The sequence below is a fragment of the Stegostoma tigrinum genome, chromosome 1 (assembly GCF_030684315.1).
Source record: "Stegostoma tigrinum isolate sSteTig4 chromosome 1, sSteTig4.hap1, whole genome shotgun sequence".
NCBI lineage: Eukaryota > Metazoa > Chordata > Chondrichthyes > Orectolobiformes > Stegostomatidae > Stegostoma > Stegostoma tigrinum.
In genome coordinates, this window is record NC_081354.1 from 44662923 (window position 1) to 44690003 (window position 27081).

Here is a 27081-nt window from a genome sequence, read left to right on the forward strand (position 1 = left end):
AAATGGCCTATTGGTCTAAGTCTATGGGAAAGAACCAGGGGAATATGTAAAGATTGTAAGGGAAGACTTGGAGCAAATGATAGCAAAAAATGGAAGTATGGAAATGAAAATTAAACAATGCATTAGTTCCGATTGCAGAAACATTGCCAGAACAACAAGGATGAATCAACGAGACAATTTAGAAATCAGGCTTGCTACATAATGCAGAACATCGGGGGGGGGGGGGGGGGAAGGAGGAGGAGGAGGAGGAGGAGGAGGAGGAGGAGGAGGAGGAGGAGGAGGAGGAGGAGGAACTGGATCCCAATAATACATGGAGCAGAGATTGGTCGAGGCGGGGAGAGTGGTGAAGAGAGAGGCAGGGAGTGAGTGAAAAGGATAGGCAGGGAGAAAGAGAAGAGAAGAAGGCCTAAACCCAGACGGAAGGGTGCTCCTAAGATGCTGCTCGGCCTGATGTGTTCATCCTGCTCCGCACTTTGTTATCTTGAAACGGTGCTGTAGCAGGTCTCCATTTCACTTGCATGGCAAATAATACATGACGACAATGGCAGCGCTGTGATGCTGGTGACTGCTTGCAGCAATAATTAAGAGTACACTCTTCCACAGATAAACGCAAGTTAGGAATTTAACAGGAAACTTCCGTTGATGTAGACATCTCTAACATGTTGGGACAGAGTGTTATTACAGGCCACATTGGGAACAGTGAAATTGATTTTTTTTGTTGCCAGTCTTGGCTTTCCCCACTTTACAAAGTACCCACTGAACACTTACTTGCTCAGACCAGATTTCACTGGACTCTAAAAGACACAGACGTATTTGTACTGTTCGTTGGGAGTGATAAAAGGCAGTCTGCTTGGTGAATGTTACACATGGCTGCTGTTAAATGTAAAAGTCATCTAAGGAAAACCAAATGACACACTATGCATCACTGTAAAGAATTACATATTGTTTCAGTTCAGCAATACATGCTTTACATACCCAACTGGTCAATGATACTGGAGACAATCCCAATGGGCTCCTTTTTCACTTCTTCAGGAAGAACAATATTTACTTCTTCGACTTTCGGCAAATCCTGATTAAAAAGGAAACAAGTGCAATACAATTTAAGTCCTTGATATATCAAAGTTGCTTGAATCACTGTCGGTTAAAAAATAAGTAAAGACAAAACTAGCACTGCGCTGTTTTAGATCATAGAACATAGAACATAGAAAAGTACAGCACAGTACAGGTCCTTCGGCCCACATGTTGTGCCGTGGAATAATCCTAATTCAAAAATAAAATAACCTAACCCACATTCCCCTCAATTCACTGCTGTCCATGGGCATGTCCAGCAGTCACTTAAATGTCACTAATGACTCTGCTTCCACGACGACCACTGGTAAACTATTCCATGTGCTCACAACTCTCTGGATGAACAGCCTCCCTCTGACATCTCCTCTACAACTTCCTCCTAACACCTTAAAACTATGACCCCTCGTGGCAGTCAATCCTGCCCTGGGGAAGAGTCTCTGGCTATCGACTCTATCCATGCCTCTCATTACCTTGTACACCTCGATCAGGTCACCTCTCTTCCTCCTTCTGTCCAGAGAGAAAAGTCCGAGCTCAGTCAACCTCTCCGCGTAAGACAAGCCCTCCAGTCTAGGCAGCATCCTGGTAAACCTCCTTTGCACCCTCTCCAAAGCCGCCACATCTTTCCTATAATAGGGTGACCAGAACTGGACACAATATTCCAAGTGTGGTCTCACCAGGGTTTTGTAGAGCTGCAGCATAACCTCGCGGCTCTTAAACTCTATCCCCCTGTTAATGAAAGCCAAAACACCATATGCTTTCTTAACAACCTTATCCACCTGGGTGGCAACTTTGAGGGAGCTATGCACTTGAACACCAAGATCCCGCTGTTCCTCCACACTGCCCAGAATCCTGCCTTTAATCCTATATTCAGCATTTAAGTTCGACCTTCCAAAATGCATCACTTCGCATTTATCCAGGTTGAACTCCATCTGCCATTTCTCAGCCCAGCTCTACATTCTGTCAATGTCTCGCTGAAGCCTGCAACAGGCCTCGATACTGTCAACAGCATCTCCAACCGTCGTGTCATCAGCAAACATACTAACCACCCCCCCTCAACCTCCTTATCCAAGACATTTCTAAAAACTACAAAGAGCAGAGGCCCAAGAACAGAGCCCTGCGGGACACCACTCAGCACTGACCTCCAGGCAGAATACTTACCATCTACCACCACTCTCTGCCTCCTGTCAGCCAACCAATTCTGAATCTAGACAGTCAAATCACCCTGTATCCCATACCTCCTGACTTTATGAATGAGCCTGCTGTGGGGAACCTTATCAAATGCCTTGCTGAAGTCCATGTACACCACATCCACTGCTTGACCCTCATCAACCTGTCTCGTGACTTCCTCAAAGAACTCAATAAGATTTGTAAGCCATGACCTGCCCCTCACAAAGCCATGCTGACTCCCTTTAATCACACTATGCTTTTCCAAATAGTCATAAATCCTATCCCTCAGATTTCTTTCCAAAACCTTGCTGACCACAGATGTAAGACTGACTGGTCTGTAATTTCCAGGGATTTCCCTGTTCCCTCTCTTGAAAAGAGGAACAACATTTGTCTCCCTCCAGTCTTTGGGTACGACACCCGTGGAGAGTGAGGAAGCAAAGACCTTCGCCAGTGGCTTAGCAACCTCCTTTCTCGCTTCCTGGAGCCACCTAGGATAAATCTGGTCTGGCCCTGAAGACTTATCAATCTTAATGTTTGCCAAAATTTCCAACACATCAACTTCCTCAATCTTGATCTGTTCAAGGCTGTTTCCCTGCTCCTCAAAGTTCCCATTCAAAACAAGGTCCCTTTCCTTAGGTGAAAACCGAAGCAAAAAACTCATTGAGGGCTTCCCCTATCTGCTCAGACTCCACGCACAAGTTCCCTACGCTATCCCTGATCGGCCCGACCTTCTCCCTGATCGTTCTCTTATTCCTCACGTATGAGTAAAATGCCTTCGGGTTCTGCCTAATCCTTCCTACCAAGCCTTTTTCATGCCCCCTCCTGGCCCTCCTCAGTCCACTTTTGAGCTCCTTCTGAGCAAGCCAATAATCCTCTAAAGCTGTGCTAGACCTTTGCTTCCTCCACCTTACGCACGCTGCCTTTTTCTTTTTGACAAGAAGCACCTCTGTACCCGTCATCCAAGGCTCCTTAATCTTACCCCTTCTTACCTGTCTCAGAGGAACAAATTTATACATCACTCACAACAACTGCTCCTTAAACAGCCTCCACATGTCTGTTGTGCCCTCTCTGTGGGACAACTGCTCCCAATCTGTTCAACCAGGCCCGGACCAGATTTGTCCTCTGCTGCTTTGGGAAGCAAGAAATGCAATTGCTTGGCCACTTGCGAGGATCTTTGCATCCTTGCTCTCCACTGGAGTCATACCTGAGGACTGGAGAGAGGCAAATGTAATTCCTCCCTTCAAGAAAGGAAATAGGGAAATCCCCGGCAATTACAGACCAGTAAGTCTCACGTCTGTCGTCTGCAAGGTGTTAGAAAGGATTCTGAGGGATAGGATTTATGACCATCTGGAAGAGCATGGCTTGATCAAATGCAGTCAACACGGCTTTGAGAGGGGCAGGTCATGCCTCACAAACCTTATCGAGTTCTTTGAGGATGTGACTAGAAAAGTTGATGAGGGTCAAGCTGTGGATGTGGTGTATATGGACTTCAGTAAGGCATTTGATAAGGTTCCCCATGGTAGGCTCATTCAGAAGGTCAGGAGGAATGGGATACAGGGGAACGTAGCAGTCTGGATACAGAATTGGCTGGCCAACAGAAGGCAGCGAGTGGTAGTAGAAGGAAAATATTCTCCTGGAAGTGAGTGGTGTTCCACAGGGCTCTGTCCTTGGGCCTCTACTGTTTGTAATTTTTATTAATGACTTGGACGAGGGAATTGAAGGATGGAAGTTTGCAGACGACACAAAGGTCGGAGGTGTCGTTGACAGTGTAGAGGGCTGTTGTAGGCTGCAGCGGGACATTGACAGGATGCAGAGATGGGCTGAGAGGTGGCAGATGGATTTCAACCTGGATAAATGCGAGGTGATGCATTTTGGAAGGTCGAATTTGAAAGCTGAGTACAGGATTAAGGATAGGATTCTTGGCAGTGTGGAGGAACAGAGGGATCTTGGTGTGCAGATACATAGATCCCTTAAAATGGCCACCCAAGTGGACAGGGTTGTTAAGAAAGCATATGGTGTTTTGGCTTTCATTAACAGGGGGATTGAGTTTAAGAGTCGTGAGATCTTGTTGCAGCTCTATAAAACTTTGGTTAGACCGCACTTGGAATACTGCGTCCAGTTCTGGGCGCCCTATTATAGGAAAGATGTGGATGTTTTGGAGAGGGTTCAGAGGAGGTTTACCAGGATGCTGCCTGGACTGGAGGGCTTATCTTATGAAGAGAGGTTGACTGATCTTGGACTCTTTTCATTGGAGAAAAGGAGGAGGAGAGGGGACCTAATTGGGGTATACAAGATAATGAGAGGCATAGATAGAGTTGATGGCCAGGGACTATTTCCCAGGGCAGAAATGGCGAACACGAGGGGTCATAGTTTTAAGCTGGTTAGAAGAAAGTATAGAGGGGATGTCAGAGGCGGGTTCTTTACACAGAGAGTTGTGAGAGCATGGAATGCGTTGCCAGCAGCAGTTGTGGAAGCAAGGTCATTGGGGTCATTTAAGAGACTGCTGGACATGCATTTGGTCACAGAAATTTGAGGGTGCATACATGAGGATCAAATGTTGGCACAACATCGTGGGCTGAAGGGCCTGTTCTGTGCTGTACTGTTCTATGTTCTATGTTCCCAACTCCTGTCTGATAGTGTCATAATTTCCTTTACCCCAGTTAAATATCTTCCCGTGGTAACTGCCCCTTTCCCTTTCCATAGCTATGGCAAATGTGAGCCTGTTGTGGTCACTGTCGCCTAAGTGTTCTCCCACCACGAGATCTGACACCTGTCCTGGCTCATTGCCGAGCACCAAATCCAAAATGGCCTCCCCCTTCGTCGGCCTGTCCACATACTGAGTAAGTGAACCCTCCTGAACACACCTGACAAAAACGGCTCCATCCAAACCATCTGCACTAAGGAGGTTCCAATTTATATTGGGAAAGTTGAAGTCACCCATAACAACAACCCTGCTACATTTGCACTTTTCAAAAATCTGCCAGCCAATGAGTTCTTCGATCTCCCTACCGCTATTTGGGGGTCTGTAGAAAACCCCCAGTGAGGTGACTGCTCCCTTGCTGTTCCTAACTTCCACCCATACTGACTCAGTCGACAAACCTTCCTCGGCAACCTCAGCCCATACCACCTCAGTAGACGAGTCCTCAAATGTTCTTTCAGCCGCCGTTACACTGTCCTTGACCAACAAAGCACACCTCCCCCTCTTTTACCACCTTCCCTGACCGTAATGAAAGATCTCAACCCTGGAACCTGTAACATCCATTCCTGACCCTGCTCTATCCATGTCTCTGAAATGGCCACAACATCGAAGTCCCAGGTACCTATCCAAGCTGCAAGCTCACCTACCTTATTCCGGATAGTCAAACAGTTTCCTTAACTCTTATCATACAAGTGGCACACTGTGCAAAAATGTCACTCAAAAATTAATGTGTACAGTGTGTCAAAGATGTTAAAGTCCTATTTCCCTGCAGCTTTCCATTCCTTTAGTCTTTACAAAAAAAAAGCCACTCAAACGTGTAGAACCAGGTTCCAAGACACGCACATGTAAAAATAGAAAATGCTGGAGAAACTCAGCTGATCTGGCACCATGTGAGGAGACAAAAACATAATTAACACTGAGTACAATATGGTTTGTGAAGAAGTGAAGACTACCTCAGTATTTTCTGTTGTTATTTCAAATTTCCACAATTCACAGTAATTTGCTTTAAACAAAGACACACACAGTTTAATTGGCAATAATTGATTCAAGTAAACTATCAAAGGCATTAGGGTCAGCGAAGGTCGAGGCCTGAAACGTCAGCTTTCCTGCACCTCTGATGCTGCTTGGCCTGCTGTGTTCATCCAGCTCTACACCTTGTTATCTCAGACTCAGTGTACTACTCTCTTCTATTCAAAGGTGGTCATCCTTAAACCACCCACAATGGTGTTTTGAGCTCCAAGCAGTGCTACAAAGAAAATTTGCTTATTTTTCAAAACGGCCGAGAAATGTAAAGTTTTTAAAAGAAATCTTAAAAAGGACTTTTAATAACATTAATTAATTAAGAACAGAATCCAATTCCCCCAAACTGCAAGTCATAATACAGAACATCAAGGGAAAAAAAGAGGAACAAATGGATTCCAATAGTACATGGATGCTGAGATTGGTCTGTGAGGGAGTGGGGATGGTGAAGAGATAGGCAGAGAGTGAGAGCAGATAAGGGAGAAAGAAAAGAAGAAGACCTAAGCCTAGATGGAAGGGCCTACTGTGTGGCAAGAGGCCATTCGGCCCAACAAGTCCACACCGCCCCTCCGAAGTGCATCCCACCCAGACCCATTCCCCTACCCCCGATTTCCCCATGTCTAACCCACCTACCCTAAACATCCCTCTGCACGATGGGAAATTTAGCACGGCCAATCCATACAACCTGGTTGATGGGAAATGTTCATCCTGGAGTCCAGTTACTAGTGGTGTACCGCAAGGGTCAGTGTTAGGTCCACTGCTGTTCGTCATTTTTATAAACGACCTAGATGAGGGCGTAGAAGGATGGGTTAGTAAATTTGCAGACGACACTAAGGTCGGTGGAGTTGTGGATAGTGACGAAGGATGTTGTACGTTGCAGAGAGACATAGATAAGCTGCAGAGCTGGGCTGAGAGGTGGCAAATGGAGTTAAATGCAGACAAGTGTGAGGTGATGCACTTTGGTAGGAGTAACCGGAATGCAAAGTACTGGGCTAATGGTAAGATTCTTGGTAGTGTAGATGAGCAGAGAGATCTCGGTGTCCATGTACACAGATCCTTGAAAGTTGCCACCCAGGTTGACAGGGCTGTTAAGAAGGCATACAGTGTTTTAGCTTTTATTAATAGAGGGATCGAGTTCTGGAACCAAGAGTTTATGCTGCAGCTGTACAAAAGTCTGGTGTGGCCGCACTTGGAGCACTGTGTACAGTTCTGGTCACCGCATTATAAGAAGGATGTGGAAGCATTGGAAAAGGTGCAGAGGAGATTTACTAGGATGTTGCCTGGCATGGAGGGAAGGTCTTACGAGGAAAGGCTGAGGGACTTGAGGCTGTTTTCGTTAGAGAGAAGAAGGTTGAGAGGTGACTTAATTGAGACATATAAGATAATCAGAGGGTTAGATAGGGTGGATAGGGAGAGCCTTTTTCCTGGGATGGTGATGGCGAGCACGAGGGACCATAGCTTTAAATTGTGCGGTGAAAGATATAGGCCAGATGTCAGAGGTAGTTTCTTTACTCAGAGAGTAGTAAGGGTATGGAACGCTTTGCCTGCAACGGTAGTAGATTTGCCAACTTTAGGTACATTTAAGTCGTCATTGGACAAGCATATGGATGTACATGGGATAGTGCAGGTTAGATGGGCTTCAGATTGGTATGGCAGGTTGGCAGAACATCGAGGGCCGAAGGGCCTGTACTGTGCGGTAATGTTCTATGTTCTTAACATGCACGTCTTTGGACTGTGGGAGGAAACTGGAGCACCCAGAGGAAACCCACGCAGACACGGGCAGAATATGCAAACTCCGCATAGACGGTCACCCAACAGCGGAATTGAACCCAGGGCACAGGCTCAGTGAGGCAGCAGTGCTAACCAGTGAGCCACCGTGCCGCCAAAATGGGGCAACATTATACTTTGGTTTCACTTTATTGTCCATACTGAAATTCATAAGAACACAAGAAATAGGAACAGCATTTGACCCCTCAAGTCTGCACTGCCATTCAACAGGACTGATCCTATTCCGCACATTCGCATTCCAACCTTTACTCTGTAACCCTTCTATCCCCTACTGATCAAGAATCTATTTTGGCCTGAAAATTACCTAAGGACTCTGCCCTTACAGCTCTCTGTGGCAAGGAGTTTCAAGGGCTCTCAACCCTCTGGAGAAATTTCTCATCAACTCAGTCTTAAATTTATACCTACTTATTCTGAGACCATGCCCTCTGGTGCTAGGTTCTCCAACAAGGGAATCATCCTCTCAATACTTATCCTGTCAAACTGCCTAACTAAACATATCCTTTAATGAGAGCAACCCTCATTCTTGACAACTCCAAGGAGTAGAGTACCAACCTACTTACTCTTTGCTCATAAGACAATTCATCCATGCTGGGGATCATCCTAGTAAGCCTTGTCTGAACTGCCTCCAGTGAAATGATATTTTTCCTAAATTAAGGATGCCAAAACTGTCCATTGTACTCCAGATGTGGTCTCTTCAACACCGAGAATCAGAGATTTATAGCACAGAGAAATAGCCTTCGACCTATCACATTCAGGCCAGTCATAAAGCACTACCCAACTATTCAAATTCCAATTTTCAGCGATTGGCCCATAGTCTTGTTTGCCTTGGCATCACAACTGCACATCTAAATACTTCTTAAATGTTGTATGAGGCTGCCTCGACCATCCTTACAGGCTTCAGAGTGTCACCACTCTCTGGGTGAAAATATTTTCCTCATATCTCTATATCTATGCAACTTAGCTATTAACCCCTCCATAAAAGAGAGGAAGTTCCTTCCTATCTACCCTCTCTGTGCCCCTCAATTTTATACATCTCCATTCCATCCATTCTCAATCTCCTCTGCTCTAAAGGAAAACACCTGCAGTCTGATCAATCTCTCTTCATAATTGATACTCCCCAGCCCAGGCAACATCCTGGTACATTTCAAAGTGAGAGGAGGAAAGTTTAAGGGAGATACGCATGGAAAGTTCTTTACACAGAGGGTGGTGGGTGCCTGGAACGCGTTGCCAGCGGAGGTGGTAGACGCAGACACTTTAGTGTCTTTTAAGATATATTTGGACAGGTACATGGATGGGCAGGGAGCAAATGGACACAGACCCTTAGAAAACAGATGACAGGTTAGACAGAGGATCTCGATCGGCACAGGCTTGGAGGGCCAAAGGGCCTGTTCCTGTGCTGTAATTTTCTTTGTTCTTTATTTCTGCAGCCACTCCAGTGCTATAACATGCAGATTGCACAATTGCATACAATGCTCTAGTTGTAGCCTCAATGTTTTATACAGTTCTGGCATCACTTCTCTGCTCTTAAACTATGTGCCTTGACTAACTAAGGCAAATATATCACAAGCTACACTAAGCACTTAATCCACTTACCCTGATACATTGATGGACTAGCATATGTGCAAACCAAGATCACTCTGATCCTCATTGCTTCCCACAGCCCGGCTATTCATCAGGTATTACCTTGCCATTTTTGGCAACACTTCATAGTTATCCAAATTGAATTCCATTTGCCACTGATCAGCCCATCTAACGAGCCTCTCTTGAACCTCTTGTAGTCTAAGGCTTTCCTCCTTACTAATGACCATCCTATCAAATTTTTGCAATCTAATGATTTGATCCATCCTTCTACATTCAAGACTAAATCATTTATATAAACCACTGTAAGCCCCCTATTTCCTTCATTCCTCACTTAAAATGGGTGACACATCATCTGGCCCTGGAGGTTATTTAGCTTTCTGGCAGAATTGAAAGTAAAGAACCTCGTCTCTAGCTGTGCTAAATTCTTCAATTGTATTGCAGTCCTTCTCCCTAATTTCTATACCCACATCAGCCCTCTCATAGTGAATACCTGCACACAGTAATAATTTAGAACTCTAGCTACAACCTCTGGCTCCATGCACAAATTACCACTGTGGTCCTTAATGGGCCCTACTCTTTCCATGATTATACTTTTACTCTTAGCGTACCCGTGATAGTAAAAAAAACTTCGAATTTATTTTCTTTGACCTGCCGATATCCTTTCATCTCCCCTTTTCACCCTCAATGCCCCTTTTAATTTCCCGCTTGCACATTCTTTTTCCTCAGGCTTCTGGTGTTGAGACCTGGGTATCTGCCAAGGGTCGCCCTTTTTCTCTTAATCCAATGCTGTACATCACTTGATTTCACAGGATTTGATGGTCCCCATCCTGTTTCTTTATTAGAATAGTTGCTGAGAGACTTCCCTCCTTTTATACTCTAACCCCGTTGAAATAAGGGCCAACATTTCATGAGTCATCCTGATTACCAGCTGCCCTAGCTTTCTGTGTGCTAGCTTTCTGAGATAACAAAGTGTGGAGCTGGATGAATACAGCAGGCCAAGCAGCATCTTAGGAGCTGTGTTCATCCAGCTTCACACTTTGTTATCTCGGATTCTCCAGCATGTGCAGTTCCCATTATCTCTGCTAGCCTCCTGCGTTTTGTGTACAAATACCCACAAGTTCCCTTGTGTTGCAGCTTTCGGCAGTGGGTCTACATTTAAGTAATAGTGTTTTGCTCTCGCTTCCAAAACAAACAATGTCATAGTTTTGCACAATGCTCCATTTGCCAACTCTTTGCCCATTTACCTAACCTATTAATATCTCTTCAAAACGGTTTGTACCCCTGAATTCATTTTGGTCACTTCTTTGGATGAATGAATCATCGTCCACAAATGTGTAAATAAATAAATGAATAATAACCATAAGAAAGAAAGAAAATTGCTGCCAGAGAGCCACCTTTAATTAAAATGTATTAAAAATTATTCCGACTCATTAAAATAATGCCATCATGAGTCCCATTCTTACCCATTCATAAAGCCCCTACAAATTTGTTTGAAAAGTGCCTAAATATGTTCAGTATGTGTCTTTATCTAAAAAAATCTGTAGCCTTTTCCTGAATGCATTCAATAATTTTTTTTATTCACCAAAGGACATGGGCTGGGCTAACATTTATGGCTCATCCTTAATTGTCCTTGAACTGAGTTGTCTCCGAGCTCATTTCAGTGGAGTTAACAGTCTACCACATTTCCGTGGCGTCACACGCAGACCAAACCAGGTTAGGACGGCAGATTTCCTTCCCTAAAGAAAATTAGTGAACGAGATTTGAAAAAAAAAATTAACATGGTCACCCTTCAGCAATGTTTTAATTCCTGATTTTTGCTGAATTCAAAATTTCACTACTTTGCTGTTGGAATATGTTCCATCAGCAACAGATTAGTTAGCTAACAGGAAACAACAAGACATAAATTTACTGGTTGGTAAGACATAGTTGGTAGTGTTCAACCAGGATCAGTACTGGGGCTAAAGCTTACTTTTTTTTTTAAAACAGCTGACATACATGATTCAAAACTACGATTGCTAGTTTTGCTGACTAAACAAAGACAGGTAAGTAGGCTCATTTGCTGGAATGTAGGTTGATTTCCTACACTGGTGGACTTTATCAGAGACATGACGACCCTCAGGTTAAAGTCCCCAAAAGCTGTCTCTCTAATCAGGGAGGTGCCCTCCAGTTCCTTGGGACAAAAGCAACTTTCACTTCAGCACGAAAATAGGCTATAAAGACGACATAAGGAGGCTACAAAGGAATATAGATAATAAAATGTGAGGCTGGATGAACACAGCAGGCCAAGCAGCATCTCAGGAGCAAAAAAGCTGACGTTTCGGGCCTAGACCCTTCATCAGAGAGGGGGATGGGGAGAGGGAACTGGAATAAATAGGGAGGGGGGGGGAGGCGGACCGAAGATGGAGAGTAAAGAAGATAGGTGGAGAGAGTATAGGTGGGGAGGTAGGGAGGGGATAGGTCAGTCCAGGGAAGACGGACAGGTCAAGGAGGTGGGATGAGGTTAGTACGTAGATTGGGGTGCGGCTTGGGGTGGGAGGAAGGGATGGGTGAGAGGAAGAACCGGTTAGGGAGGCAGAGACAGGTTGGACTGGTTTTAGGATGCAGTGGGTGGGGGGGAAAGAGCTGGGCTGGTTGTGTGGTGCAGTGGGGGGAGGGGACGAACTGGGCTGGTTTAGGGATGCAGTTGGGGGAAGGGGAGATTTTGAAACTGGTGAAGTCCACATTGATACCATATGGCTGCAGGGTTCCCAGGCGGAATATGAGTTGCTGTTCCTGCCACCTTCGGGTGGCATCATTGTGGCACTGCAGGAGGCCCATGATGGACATGTCATCTAAAGAATGGGAGGGGGGAGTGGAAATGGTTTGCGACTGGGAGGTGCAGTTGTTTGTTGCGAACTGAGCGGAGGTGTTCTGCAAAGCGGTCTCCAAGCCTCCTCTTGGTTTCCCCAGTGTAGAGGAAGCCACACCAGGTACAATGGATACAGTATAACACATTGGCAGATGTGCATGTGAACCTCTGCTTAATGTGGAATGTCATCTTGGGGCCTGGGATAGGGGTGAGGGAGGAGGTGTTGGGGCAAGTGTAGCATTTCCTGCGGTTGCAGGGGAAGGTGCCGGGTGTGGTGGGGTTGGAGGGCAGTGTGAAGCGAACAAGGGAGTCACGGAGAGAGTGGTCTCTCCGCAAAGCAGACAGGGGTAGGGATGGAAAAATGTCTTGGGTGGTGGGGTCGGATTGTAAATGGCGGAAGTGTCGGAGGATGATGCGTTGTATCCAGAGGTTGGTAGGGTGGTGTGTGAGAATGAGGGGGATCCTCTTTGGGCGGTTGTGGCGGGGGTGGGGTGTGAGGGACGTGTTGTGGGAAATACGGCAGACGCGGTCAAGGGCGTTCTTGATCACTGTGGGGGGAAAGTTGCAGTCCTTGAAGAACTTGGACATCAGGGATGTGCGGGAGTGGAATGTCTTATCGTGGGAGCAGATGCGGCGGAGGCGGAGGAATTGGGAATAGGGGATGGAATTTTTGCAGGAGGGTGGGTGGGACGAGGTGTATTCTAGGTAGCTGTGGGAGTCGGTGGGCTTGAAATGGACATCAGTTACAAGCTGGTTGCCTGAGATGGAGACTGAGAGGTCCAGGAAGGTGAGGGATGTGCTGGAGATGGTCCAGGTGAACTGAAGGTTGGGGTGGAAGGTGTTGGTGAAGTGGATGAACTGTTCGAGCTCCTCTGGGGAGCAAGAGGCGGCGCCGATACCGTATTCAATGTAACGGAGGAAGAGGTGGGGTTTGGGGCCTGTGTAGGTGCGGAAGAGGGAATGTTCCACGTAACCTACAAAGAGGCAGGCATATCTGGGGCCCATGCGGGTGCCCATGGCCACCCCCTTAGTCTGTAGGAAGTGGGAGGAGTCAAAAGAGAAGTGGTTGAGGGCGAAGACGAGTTCAGCTAGGCGGACGAGGGTGTCGGTGGAGGGGGATTGGTCGGGCCTGCAGACAGGAAGAAGCGCAGGGCCTTCAGGCCGTCTGCATGCGGAATGCAGGTGTATAGGGACTGGACGTCCATGGTGAAGATGAGGTGTTGGGGGCCAGGGAATTGGAAGTCCTGCAGGAGGTGGAGGGCGTGGGTGGTGTCACGGACGTAGGTGGGGAGTTCCTGGACCAAAGGGGAGAAAATGGAGTCCAGATAGGTGGAGATGAGTTCGGTGGGGCAGGAGCAGGCTGAGACGATGGGTCGACCAGGGCAGGCAGGTTTGTGGATTTTGGGAAGGAGATAGAAACGGGCCGTGCGGGGTTGGGGAACAATGAGGTTAGAGGCTGTGGGTGGGAGGTCCCCTGAGGTGATGAGGTGATGAATGGTGTTGGAGATGATGGTTTGGTGCTCAGGTGTGGGGTCATGATCGAGGGGGCGGTAGGAGGTGGTGTCGGAGAGTTGGCGTCTGGCCTCGGCGATGTAGAGGTCAGTGCGCCATACTACCACTGCGCCACCCTTGTCTGTGGGTTTGATGGTGAGGTTGGGGTTGGAGCGGACGGCTGCCCGTTCTGCGGGGGAGAGGTTGGAGTGGGTGAGAGGGGTGGAGAGGTTGAGGCGGTTAATGTCTCGACGGCAGTTGGAGATGAAGAGGTCGAGGGAGGGTAGGAGGCCTTGTGGTGGTGTCCAGGAGGAGGACTTGTGTTGGAAGATAATAAAATGTGAGGCTGGATGAACACAGCAGGCCAAGCAGCATCTCAGGAGCACAAAAGCTGACGTTTCGGGCCTAGACCCTTCATCAGAGAGGGGGATGGGGAGAGGGAACTGGAATAAATAGGGAGAGAGGGGGAGGCGGACCGAAGATGGAGAGTAAAGAAGATAGGTGGAGAGAGTGTAGGTGGGGAGGTAGGGAGGGGATAGGTCAGTCGAGGGAAGACGGACAGGTCAAGGAGGTGGGATGAGGTTAGTAGGTAGATGGGGGTGCGGCTTGGGGTAGGAGGAAGGGATGGGTGAGAGGAAGAACCGGTTAGGGAGGCAGAGACAGGTTGGACTGGTTTTGGGATGCAGTGGGTGGGGGGGGGGGGGGGGGGGGGGCTGGGCTGGTTGTGTGGTGCAGTGGGGGGAGGGGACGAACTGGGCTGGTTAAGGGATGCAGTAGGGGAAGGGGAGATTTTGAAACTGGTGAAGTCCACATTGATACCATATGGCTGCAGGGCTCCCAGGCGGAATATGAGTTGCTGTTCCTGCAACCTTCGGGTGGCATCATTGTGGCACTGCAGGAGGCCCATGATGGATATGTCATCTAGAGAATGGGAGGGGGAGTGGAAATGGTTTGCGACTGGGAGGTGCAGTTGTTTGTTGCGAACTGAGCGGAGGTGTTCTGCAAAGCGGTCCCCAAGCCTCCGCTTGGTTTCCCCAATGTAGAGGATGCCGCACCAGGTACAGTGGATGCAGTATACCACATTGGCAGATGTGCAGGTGAACCTCTGCTTAATGTGGAATGTCATCTTGGGGCCTGGGATGGGGGTGAGGGAGGAGGTGTGGGGACAGATGTAGCATTTCCTGCGGTTGCAGGGGAAGGTGCCGGGTGTGGTGGGGTTGGAGGGCAGTGTGGAGCAAACAAGGGAGTCAAGGAGAGAGTGGTCTCTCTGGAAAGCTGACAGGGGAGGGGATGGAAAAATGTCTTGGGTGGTGGGGTCGGATTGTAAATGGCGGAAGTGTCGGAGGATGATGCGTTGTATCCGGAGGTTGGTAGGGTGGTGTGTGAGAACGAGGGGGATCCTCTTGGGGCGGTTGTGGTGGGGGCGGGGTGTGAGGGATGTGTTGCGGGAAATACGGGAGACGCGGTCAAGGGCGTTCTCGACCACTGTGGGGGGAAAGTTGCGGTCCTTAAAGAACTTGGACATCTGGGATGTGCGGGAGTGGAATGTCTTATCGTGGGAGCAGATGCGGCGGAGGCGGAGGAATTGGGAATAGGGGATGGAATTTTTGCAGGAGGGTGGGTGGGAGGAGGTGTATTCTAGGTAGCTGTGGGAGTCGGTGGGCTTGAAATGGACATCAGTTACAAGCTGGTTGCCTGAGATGGAGACTGAGAGGTCCAGGAAGGTGAGGGATGTGCTGGAGATGGCCCAGGTGAACTGAAGGTTGGGGTGGAAGGTGTTGGTGAAGTGGATGAACTGTTCGAGCTCCTCTGGGGAGCAAGAGGCGGCGCCGATACAGTCATCAATGTACCGGAGGAAGAGGTGGGGTTTGGGGCCCGTGTAGGTGCGGAAGAGGGACTGTTCCACGTAACCTACAAAGAGGCAGGCATAGCTGGGGCCCATGCGGGTGCCCATGGCCACCCCCTTAGTCTGTAGGAAGTGGGAGGAGTCAAAAGAGAAGTTGTTGAGTGTGAGGACGAGTTCAGCTAGGCGGATGAGAGTGTCGGTGGAGGGGGACTGGTCGGGCCTGCGGGACAGGAAGAAGCGGAGGGCCTTGAGGCCATCTCCATGCGGAATGCAGGTGTACAGGGACTGGACGTCCATGGTGAAGATGAGGTGTTGGGGGCCAGGGAATTGGAAGTCCTGGAGGAGTACATCAGTTACAAGCTGGTTGCCTGAGATGGAGACTGAGAGGTCCAGGAAGGCTACAGCAGTTACAAGCTGGTTGCCTGAGATGGAGACTGAGAGGTCCTCCAGGACTTGTGTTGGAGGTGGGTGAAGGGGTCAGTGGAGGGAGGGTTAGGTTCCCGGTTGAAGAAGTAGGCATGGAGGCGAAGACGGCGGAAAAACTGCTCTATGTCCAATCGTGACTGGTATTCGTTGATGTGTGGTTGTAGGGGGACAAAAGTGAGCCCCTTACTAAGGACTGACCGTTCGTCCTCAGTCAGTGGAAGGTCTGGGGGGATTGTGAAGATGCGGCAGGGATCAGTGTGGCTTTCTCCTCTGGGGTTGCTGGCTGTGGAGGTTGTGGGCGGAGCGATGAGGTCGTCGGCTGTGGGCGGGGTTCCGTCGGCGCCGGCCGTGGGGGGGGTTCCGTCGCGGTTGGAGGATCGGGGTGGGCGGCAGCAGCTGCGGTGAGGGTGGTGTGTGAGGTGTTGTACCTGGGATGTGGAGGTGGTGACTGCAGCAGCGGTTCCGGAAGTTCTGTGGCCGGCGGAGGCGGACGTGACGTCATCGGTGGGGTCTCCGGCCGTGTCCTCATGGTCAATGGCGGCGGGTGCATGGTGGGGGAGGGGCAGGGTCAGACTCGGGATTTGGGAGGCGCAGAAATCCTCTTGTGGGTGGCAGGGGCCAGTGAGTTAGTTGTACTTACGGTTTTTGGTGTCCAGTAAAGCTGAGCAGAACACCTCCGCTCAGTTCGCAACAAACAACTGCACCTCCCAGTCGCAAACCATTTCCACTCCCCCTCCCATTCTTTAGATGACATGTCCATCATGGGCCTCCTGCAGCGCCACGATGATGCCACCCGAAGGTTGCAGGAACAGCAACTCATATTCCGCCTGGAAACCCTGCAGCCTAATGGTATCAATGTGGACTTCACCAGTTTCAAAATCTCCCCTTCCCCAACTGCATCCCTAAACCAGCCCAGTTCGTCCCCTCCCCCCACTGCACCACACAACCAGCCCAGCTCTTCCCCCCCCACCCACTGCATCCCAAAACCAGTCCAACCTGTCTCTGCCTCCCTAACCGGTTCTTCCTCTCACCCATCCCTTCCTCCTACCCCAAGCCGCACCCCCATCTACCTACTAACCTCATCCCACCTCCTTGACCTGTCCGTCTTCCCTGGACTGACCTATCCCCTCCCTACCTCCCCACCTATACTCTCTCCACCTATCTTCTTTACTCTCCATCTTCGGTGCGCCTCCCCCTCTCTCCCTATTTATTCCAGTTCCCTCTCCCCATCCCCCTCTCTGATGAAGGGTCTAGGCCCGAAACGTCAGCTTTTGTGCTCCTGAGATGCTGCTTGGCCTGCTGTGTTTATCCAGTCTCACATTTTATTATCTTGGAATTCTCCAGCATCTGCAGTTCCCATTATCTCTGATACAAAGGAATATATGTCATTTAGCTGAGTGAGCAAAAATCTGGTAAATGAAGTAGGATGTGGGAGAATATGAAATAGTTAAATTTTGGCACAGAGTATTGAAACAAACTGAAATGGTCAAAAATCGCAGACATCAATTGCCTTTGAGGGAACTGACTGTTGTGTTAGTGTTACTGATGTCTAAAAGACAGAAAAAGACCCTTCAGCCCATTAAGTCTATACCTGTCAAAAACAGGCACCTAACTACGCTAATCTCATTTTCAAGCACTCGGCCATTAGCATTACATGCCTTGGCATTGCAAGTGCAAATCTCAATACTCCTTGAATGTGACAAAGGTTTCTACCTCTACCATCCTACAGGCAGCGAGTTCCAGATTCCCAGCACCCATTGAGTGAAAACATTTGCCCTCACATCTCCTGTCTCTTACCTTAAATCTATGCCCCCATTCATTGATCCCTCCACCAAAGGAAGAGTTCCTTCTGCTAATCTATTAATGGCCTTCATAATTTTACACATCTCAATTATCCTTCCTCCATGCTAAGCCTCCTCTGCTCCAAGAAAAATACTTGTAATTTAATCTCTCTACATTATTAAATTATCCAGCATCATCCGGGTAAATCTCCTCTGCACCCTCCCCAGTGCAATCACATCTCTCCTGTAATGTGGTTTCCAGACCTGCACATAATTACCTAACAGTGGTGTAAACAATGTTTTATACAGTTCTAACATCACCTCCTTGCTCTTAAATGCTATGCCTTGGCTAGTAATTGCAAGTATCCCCATGCTTTCTTGACCATTTTAGCTGACCTGCTGTTTTAAGGGACCAGTGGACATGTACATGAAGGTCCCGCTGATCCAGGGTCCTACCATTCATCATGTATTCCCTTACTTTGTTCATCCTGCTCAAATGCATCACTTATCTAAATTGAATTCAATTTGCCCCTCATCAATCCATCTGACGAGCCTATTTAGATTATAGGAGAATACAAGTCTATCAACCTCACTATTTACCACCCTTCCAATTTTCATATCAAATGCAAACTAACTGATCAACTCACCTGCTTTCAACTCTATCAGTGATAATGGGAACTGCAGATGCTGGAGAATCCAAGATAATAAAATATGAGGCGGGATGAACACAGCAGGCCCAGCAGCATCTCAGGAGCACAAAAGCTGACGTTTCGGGCCTAGACCCTTCATCAGGGGGGTCTAGGCCCGAAACGTTAGCTTTTGTGCTCCTGAGACGCTGCTGGGCCCGCTGTGTTCATCCAGCCTCACATTTTACTATCTTGCTTTCAACGCAAAACTGTTTATATATAACTATAAAGAGCTTGAACCCAACACCAATCTCTGTGGAACCCTACTGAGCACAGGGTTCCAGTCACGAAAACACACCTCAACATTACCCTCTGGTTCCTGTCACTCAGCCAATCGTGGGTCCAATTTGCTAGATTTCCTTGGATCCCATGGATTGTTACCCTTTGCTAACAGCGTCCCAAGCAGGGCTTTGTAAAAAGCCTTTGTTTAACTCCAAGTAGATTATGTCAAATATATTAACCACATTTAAATAGCTGGTCACCTCTTTGAAAATCTCAATCAAGTTTGGGCACACATGGCTTCCCTTGAACAAAATCATGGTGACTGGTCTTAATCCCTGCCTTTCTCTGCGCAAGTTAATTCCATCTCTGAGACTTACTTCCAGTAGTTTCCTGACCTTTGAGGTGAGACTGACAGGCCTGGGGTTTCCTGGTTTATCCCTTCCTTCCTCTGTGCAGTACTACCTTTGTTGTCCTCCAGTGCTCTAGAACCTCTCTCATGGATACATTTCATCTTGTCCTGGATATTTATCTACTTCCAAATATGCCAGGCTACTCTCAGTCTCCTCCCTATGCTAATTTCTTTCATTTTCAGAGTCATACAGCATAGGAACAGGCCCTTCGGCCAACCATATGCTCACCAAACACCAAATTATACTAATCTCATTTATTTGTATTTGGTCCATAGCCTACTATACCCTAGCATTTTAAGCGCTCATTCAGATGCCTCATATGTTGCAAGAGTACCTGTCTCCATCATCTTCTCAGACAGCTCGTTCCATATTTCCACCACCTTCTGGGTGAAAAAGAAATGTCATTTCTCAGCAAAATCAATCATTTACTCCTCACCTTAAACTTATATCCTTGGACCTCAGGCACATCTGCCACAGAGAAAAGATCCTCACAATCTATTCTGCTTATACCTCTCAATTCTGTATACCTCAATCAGATATTTCCTCAGCCTCCTGTGCTCCAAGGATAACCCAGCCTAATCAATTTCTCTTCATAACAGAGACATTCATTCCAGGAACATCCTAGTGAATCTCTTGTGCACTCTATCCTACACAACCACGTGCTCTGATAGTGTGGCAGGTAGAACTGCACACAGAATTCTACCTGTGGCCTAACCAATGTTTTATGAAATTCTAACAAGACTTTGTTTCACCCACGTTCTCCACCCTGGCCGACAAATGCAAGCATCCAATTGGCCTTCTTCATCACCCGGTCTACTTGTACTGACACCTTCAGGTATCTATGGGCTTGTACACCAAGCTCCCTTTGTTTCTCCATATTCCCTACTGAATGGATCCTACCATTCATTGCTTATATCCTTCCCTTATTAGATCTCCCTGCATTTGTCAGGATTAAATTCTATCTGCCATTGCTCGCCCAATTTACCAGGTGATCGATAGCACATTGCAACCCGAGACTATCCTTGTCATAACCATAACCAACACCATCATCAATTTTCATGTCAATAACAAAAAGCAGGATTCTAGCACCAAACCCTGGTCACACAGTTCTAAATCACAAAACATCTATCCATTATCACCTTTCCCTCTTGTCTGTAAGCCAATTCTGGATCCAGTTTGCCAATTTGCTTTGGATCAGGTGGGCTCTTACCTTTTGAGCCAGTCTTCCATGCAGGACCTTGTTAAAGACAATAGTGAAGTCTATGTAAAACATATCTACTGTACTACCCTCATCTTTATATTTCGTGAACTTTTTAAAAAATTCAATTACATTAATCAGACAGGATTTTCCTCTAACAAATTCATGCTGAATATACTTGATTAATCCTTGCCTTTCCACGTGTTGATCAATCCTGTCCTCAGAACTTTTTCTAATAATGTCCCTACCACATCAGACAGACTTAATGGTCTAGAATTACATGGCCCATCCTACTCACCTTCTTGAACAAAGGAACCATATCAGCTATCCTCCAGTCATCTGGCATTTCACCTGTGGCCAGCGTAGCATTAAATATCTTCCCGATGCCCAAGAACTCTCTTCCCTTGCCTCCCATAGTAGCCTGGGCTACATCTCGTCAGATTGGGGATTTATGCACCTTTATGCCTAGTTAAACATCAAGTATGTCCTCCTTTTTAATCTTAACATGTTCTAGAGCTTCACCATCCCAAATGAAATCTCTAAGATTCACCCATGTCACCAAGCTCCACACATAGGTTGTCCGTTTGGTCTCTAATAGGTCTCAAACTTTTCCTTGTAACTATTACTCTTCACATACTTTGCAAAAGCCTTGGGGTTTTTCTTGATCCTGTCAAAGATATTTTGCAGCCCCTCTTTGCCCACCTTATTTCTTTTTTAAGCAACCTCAACACTCTCAACTTTTGAAGGGTCTCCCCTGTTTTTGATGCACTGAACTTGACATATGCTTCCTTCTTTTTCTTTAATCACACTCATGATATTCCTTGGCATCCAGGGTTCCTTGGATTTGCAACTCTTACCTGCTGTTGTCTTTGACTGGTGTTTGATTTGCTTTTATTATCCTGTTCACTTTCACTGGGAAGTGCCTTGGTTTGTTTTGCTGTGTTAAAGGTACTATTTAAATGAAAGTTCTTAATTGCTCTTTACTCTTACAGGACCACATTGGCTCCGAGTTCTCGCGATACTACCTTTTAAAAAATACCTACTTACCGAGTGCAGACTTACCTGCACGTAAGCCATCCCACTTAATGTGCCAGAACCTTTTGAATAATCTTGAAACCAGCCTTCCCTAATTTCAACACTTAGTGCGGAAATTATCCTTATACCTTTCCATAATGGCTTTGAAACTTAGAGTCATTGTCTCAAAAAGTGCTCGGCCACTGAAACGTCAATCACTTGGCCGGCTTCATTTGCTAGGATTAGATCTTTCACTATCCACCTCTAATTGGGCTATCAACATACTGGCACATAAAGCTCTCCTGGATGTACTTTAACAATCTCACCCCGTCTAATCCTTTCACACTAAGATGATCCCATTAATACCAGCAAAGTTGAAATCCCTACAAACTGTAACCCTGCTTCTCCCATACCTTTGTGATCTGCCTGTATACCAGTCACCCTCTCTCCCTCTGACTGTTGGAAGGTTTGTCTTATAAAACAAGTCTAGTCAGATCCCCTTTTTTTGTTTCTAAGCTCTACCCAGATGGCCTCATTTGAAAACCCTTCTAGAATATCCTCCCTCATTACGGCAGTGATGATTTCCTTTTATCAATAATGCAATGCCCCACCTCTGACAACATCACACCTGAAATTTCTGTACTATGGCTTGTTGAGCTGCCAGTCCTGTCCTTAATTCCAACCATGTCTCAGGTGATCACAAAATATCAATATTCCCATATGCTGATCAATACTCCAAGTCCACCTTACTAGTCAAGCTCCTTTCAATAAAATAGATAAAATTTTGCTTTTTGGACATCCCATACACTGTCTTCGCTATCCTTCGCCGAGGATGAGACTTTGCCTCCAACTTCACATCTAATCTATGCACTAGCGCCCTGCAAAAATCAGTTCAAAACCTCCCCAACAGCACAAGCAAACCTCTCAGCAAGGATACTGGACCCATGCCAGTTCAGGTGCAACCCATCCATTTTGCATAGGTCTCATCTACCCCTGAAGTTGTATCACCGTCTTTCTGCCTGACTTCTATACCCACATCCCTCTCGCTAATGAACAGTGACTCTAAGTATTTATATAAGCCATGACCTGTGTCTCCTGGCTTCATGCATAAATTACCACCTTGGCCCTTAAATGGGCCCTATTCTTTCCCCAGGGATCGTTTTACCTCAACGTAGTTGCAAAATAACTTAGGATTTTCTTGTATCTTACTAGCCATTATCCTTTAATGTTCCCCCTTGGCTCTCCTGATATCCATCTAAAGACTCCCCTTTCCTTCACTACTTTACTCCTCTCGGGTTTCTGCTGTTTTGAGTTCTTGGTATCTGCGTCACTTTTTTTCTCTTTATTCAACCTCAGATCGTTCACTGTCCAAGATTCAATGGTTTTGTTGTTCCTTCCCTTTAGTATTATTGGAACACAAGGCCCTGTACTCATTACATTTTTGAATGTGCCTCACTGGTACTGAAAGTATCTACTCTCAGTCCTCTCTGACCAAATCACATCTGATCTTATTAAAATAGGCGATTCTCGGTTCAGAACTTTGATTTCAAGGTCATCCTTGCCCTTTGCCATAACAATTTTTAATCTCAAAGTTATGATCACTGCCTGCAAAATGCTCCCTTATTGATATTTAACCACTTGCCTGGCTTCACTGAAAATAATGTCGAGGACTCTCCTGCCCTCTCCTTCTCAGAAATGTGTTCATACTTCTCTCTGCGTATTTGGGGCTTATGGGTACACTACCAGCAACATGATTGCGCCTTTCTTAGTTTTTAAGTTCTACTCATATGGCTTAATTAGAATAACATGTCATCCCTCCTTACTACTTGAATTGATTTCCTGATCAATATTGTGACATACTTTCCTCTTCGACATCCTTCTCTATCTCACCTAAACAACCAATATCCTGGAATATTAAGTTGTCAATTTGCCTCCCTCTCAACAATGTTTTAGTGATAGCAATAACATCATATCCCCTTGTTTAAATTTGTACCCTCAACTCATCTGCCTTGTTAGTCAGACTCCTTGCAAATATCATCCAACCCTGCCAAATTTCCTAAGGCATTAACTGGCCTACAATTTCAATGTTTTCAAACTTAATTCCTCTCTCTTCCAATTTTGGCCATATATTGCCTCCTGCTGAACTTTTTCCTCTTGATCCAACCCACACCACACCCCCACCTCCAACCACTGCGACCCCTCACCCACCCCCAACCTCTCCCAAGTTCATTTAAACCTCCCAACAACACTAGCAAACCTTCCTGTAAGGATGCTGATCCCATTCTGGTTCAAGTGCAACCTGCCCATCTTGTACAGATCCCACCACCACATAAATGGTCCCAATGTCGCAAAAATCTAAAGTTCTCCTTCCTGCACCATGTCTCCAGCCACATATTTATCTAGACTAACCTCCTATTCCTATACTCATTCACACCTAGTACTAGGTGTCATCCACAGATTACTATTTTAAGATTAACACACTGTGGAGCCGAGGGAACACAGCAAGTCAGGCAGTATCAGAGGAGCAGGAAAATTGGCGTTTCAGGTCAAGCCCCTTCTTCAGAAGGGTGGAGGGGGAAGGGAGTTCAGAAATAAATAGAGAGGAGGGGGGCTGGGCCTGGGGAAAGTAGGTAGGATGGTGATACATGAGTGCAGGTAGGGAGTGGTGGGGATTGGTCAGTGGAGCAGGAGGAGCTGATAAATGAGAGAGAAGACGGACAGCTTGTGTCAGGTCAAAGAGGCAGGGATGAGAAGGAGGGTTATATATGGGAGGAGGCCGACCCATTGTCTCTGCCTACTCCTGTCTCTGCCTACTCCTGCCCCACTGAACTTATCTCTACTTACCTTGACTTTGCTTTATCCCCATTGGTCCAGGAACTCCCCACTTACGTCCGCGATACCATCCATGCCCTCCAACTCCTCCAAGACTTCCAAATTTCTGGCCCCCAACACTTCACCTTTACCATGGACATTCAATCCATGTACACTTGTATTTCCAATGCAGACGGCTTAAAAACCCTCCGCTTCTTCCTCTCCCACAAGCCCAACCAGTCCCATCCACTGACACCCTCATAACACTTAACTAAACTCATCCTTACCCTTAACAGCTTCTCCTTTAAATCCTCTCACTTCCTACAGACCAAGGGAGTGGCCACGGGCACCTGTGAGCCCAAGCAATGCCTGTCTCTTCACAGCATACGTGGAACAGTCCCTCTTCCACTGTTATACTGGTACTATCCCCAACATTGATAGGTGTATTGGTGCTGCCTCGTGCTCCCACGAGGAGCTTGAACAGTTCATCAACTTGAACACTCTTCCACCCAACTACCATTTCCAGTACTGCCCTCTCCCTCCTGGACTTCTCAGTCTCCATATCTGGTGGACCGCCCCAAAACCGACATCTATTTCAAGCCTGACTCCCACAGCTACCTAGACTAAGCCTCCACTCACTCATCTTCCTGCAAGAATGCAATTGTCTACTCCCAATTTCTCCACCTCTGACATGTCTGCTCCCAAGATGGAACATTCCACTCCCGCACATCCCAGATATCCTTCCATCTCAAGGACCGCAACATCCCCTCTCTGGTAATCAAACATGCCCTCAACCGCATCTCTTATGTTTCCTACACCTCTGCCCTCACATCCCCTCTCCGCAACAAAAATAAAGACAGAATCCCCCTTGTCCTCACATAACAGCTCATCAACCTGCACATCCAACGTATCAAAAATTCTCAGCCACTTCCGACACCCATAATCCAACCCCACAACCAAAGATATATTTCCCTCCACACTGTCATCTCCCTTTCGTACGGACCATTCACTCCCGCAACTCCGTCATCTGCTCCACACACCCCACACCTTTCCCTGTAACCGCAGGGAGTGCTACACCTACCTCCTCACTTCCATTCAAGGCACCAAACAAACCTTCCACATGATATCAGGGTTCACCTGCACATCTGTCAACTTGGTCTACTGCATCTGCTGCTCCCAATGTGGCCTCCTCTACATTAGTGAAGCCGGGTGGAGTGTAGAGTGCCTGTGCTCTGTTTGCAACAAACGACAAAACCTTCCAGGCGCAAACCATTTCAACTACCCCTCCCACTCCCTGGGTGACATGTCCATCCTGGGCCTCCTCCAGTGTCAGTGATGCCACCCGCAAACTGGAGGTGCAGCACCTCATATTCTGTCGCAGGAGCCTACAGCAAAATGGCCTAAACGTGGATTTAATCAGTTTCAAAACCTCCCCACTCCCAGCCTTAATCCATGACCAACCCTTCCTCTCACCCCCACGTCTTTGACCTGACACAACCCGTCCATAGATAACACAGTGTGAAGCTGGATGAACACAGCAGGCCAAGCAGCAGAGGAGCCGGAAAGTTTGACTTCTTCAGAAATGGTGGAGGGGAAGGGGATTCTGAAATAAATAGTGAGACACGGGGAGGCAGATAGAAGATGGATAAAGAAGAAGATAGGGTGAGAGGAGGCAGACAGGTCAAAGAGGCAGGGTTAGAGTCAGTGAAGGTGAATGTAGGTGGGGAGTTGGGGGGAGAAAGGTCAGTCCAGGGAGGACGGACAGGTCAGGGAGGCGGGATGAGGTTAGTGGGTAGGGGGTTGGGGTGGGGTTTGAGGTGGGAGGAACGGTTAGGGAGGCAGGGACTAGCTGGGCTGGTTTTGGGATGTGGTCAGGGGAGGGGAGATTTTGAAACTTGTGAGGTCCACATTAATATCCTTGGGCTGCAGGGTTCCCAAGCAAAATGAGATGCTGTTCCTGCATCTTTCAGGTGGCGTCATTGTGGCAATTCAGGGGGCCCAGGATGGACATGTCGTCTGAGGGGTTTGGGGGGAGGACAGAAAGAGTTGAAATAATTCATGACTGAGAGGTGTAGCTGTTTTTTGTGTTCTGAGTGTAGGTGTTCCGCAAAGCGGTCCCCAAGCCTCCGCTTGGTTTCCCCAATGTAGAGGAGGCTAATACAGTTTATCACATTAACAGATGAGCAGGTGAACATCTGTTTGATGTTAAAAGTCTTCTTAAGGCCTGGGATGGGGCTGAGGTGGAAGTAAAGGGGCAAGTGTAGCACTTGCTTCGGTTGCAGGGAAAAGTGCCAGAGGTCACGGGGCTGGAGGGGAGTGTGGCGCGGACAAGGGAGTCACGGAGAGAGTGGTCCCTCCGGAAAGCAGATAAGGGTGGGGAGGTAAAATGCCTTTGGTAGCGGCGTCAGATTGCAGAAGGCGGCAATGTCGGAGGATGATACAGTGGATCTGAAGGTTGGTGGGGTGGAAGGTGAGGATGAGGGGGATTCTGTTTCAGTGATTATTGCGGATAGGAGGTGTGAGGGATGAGTTGTGGGAAACGCGGGAGAAAAGGTCGAGGGCATTTTCGATCACTGAGGAGGGAAAGTTGCGGTTCTTGAAACAAAAAAAAAGAGGACAACTGGGATGTACGGGAGTGGAATGCCTCGTCTTGGGAGCAGATGCGGCGGAGGCCAAGGAATTGGGAGTAGGGGATGGCCTTTTTACAGGGAGGTGGGTGAGTGGAGGAACATTCTAGGTAGTTGTGGGAGTCAGTAGGCTTAAAATGGATATCGGTTTCCAGGTGGCTGCCAGCGATGGAAACAGAGGTGCAGGAAGGAAACAGAGGTGTCAGAGATGGTCCAGGTAAACTTAAGTTTGGGGTGGAAGGTGTTAGTGAAGTGGATGAACCGTTCGAGCTCCTCACGGAAACACGAGGGGGCGCCATAATAGTCATCAATGTAACGGAGGAAGAGATGGGAGATAGGGCCAGAGTAGGTTTGGAAAAGGGGTTGTTCCATGTACCCTATAAAGAGGCAGGGATAGCT

The 27081-nt window shown here is 47.4% G+C and overlaps 1 protein-coding gene across 1 annotated transcript in view; it reads right to left on the reverse strand.

Moving 5' to 3' along the window:
* The window catches only part of naf1 (nuclear assembly factor 1 homolog (S. cerevisiae)), a 251580-nt gene that overhangs the window by 132560 nt on the left and 91939 nt on the right, over positions 1-27081 (reverse strand). The window contains exon 4 of the mRNA XM_048533337.2: positions 976-1069. Coding sequence (XP_048389294.2) covers positions 976-1069 — 94 coding nt within the window. The remainder of the gene's footprint in view (positions 1-975; positions 1070-27081) is intronic.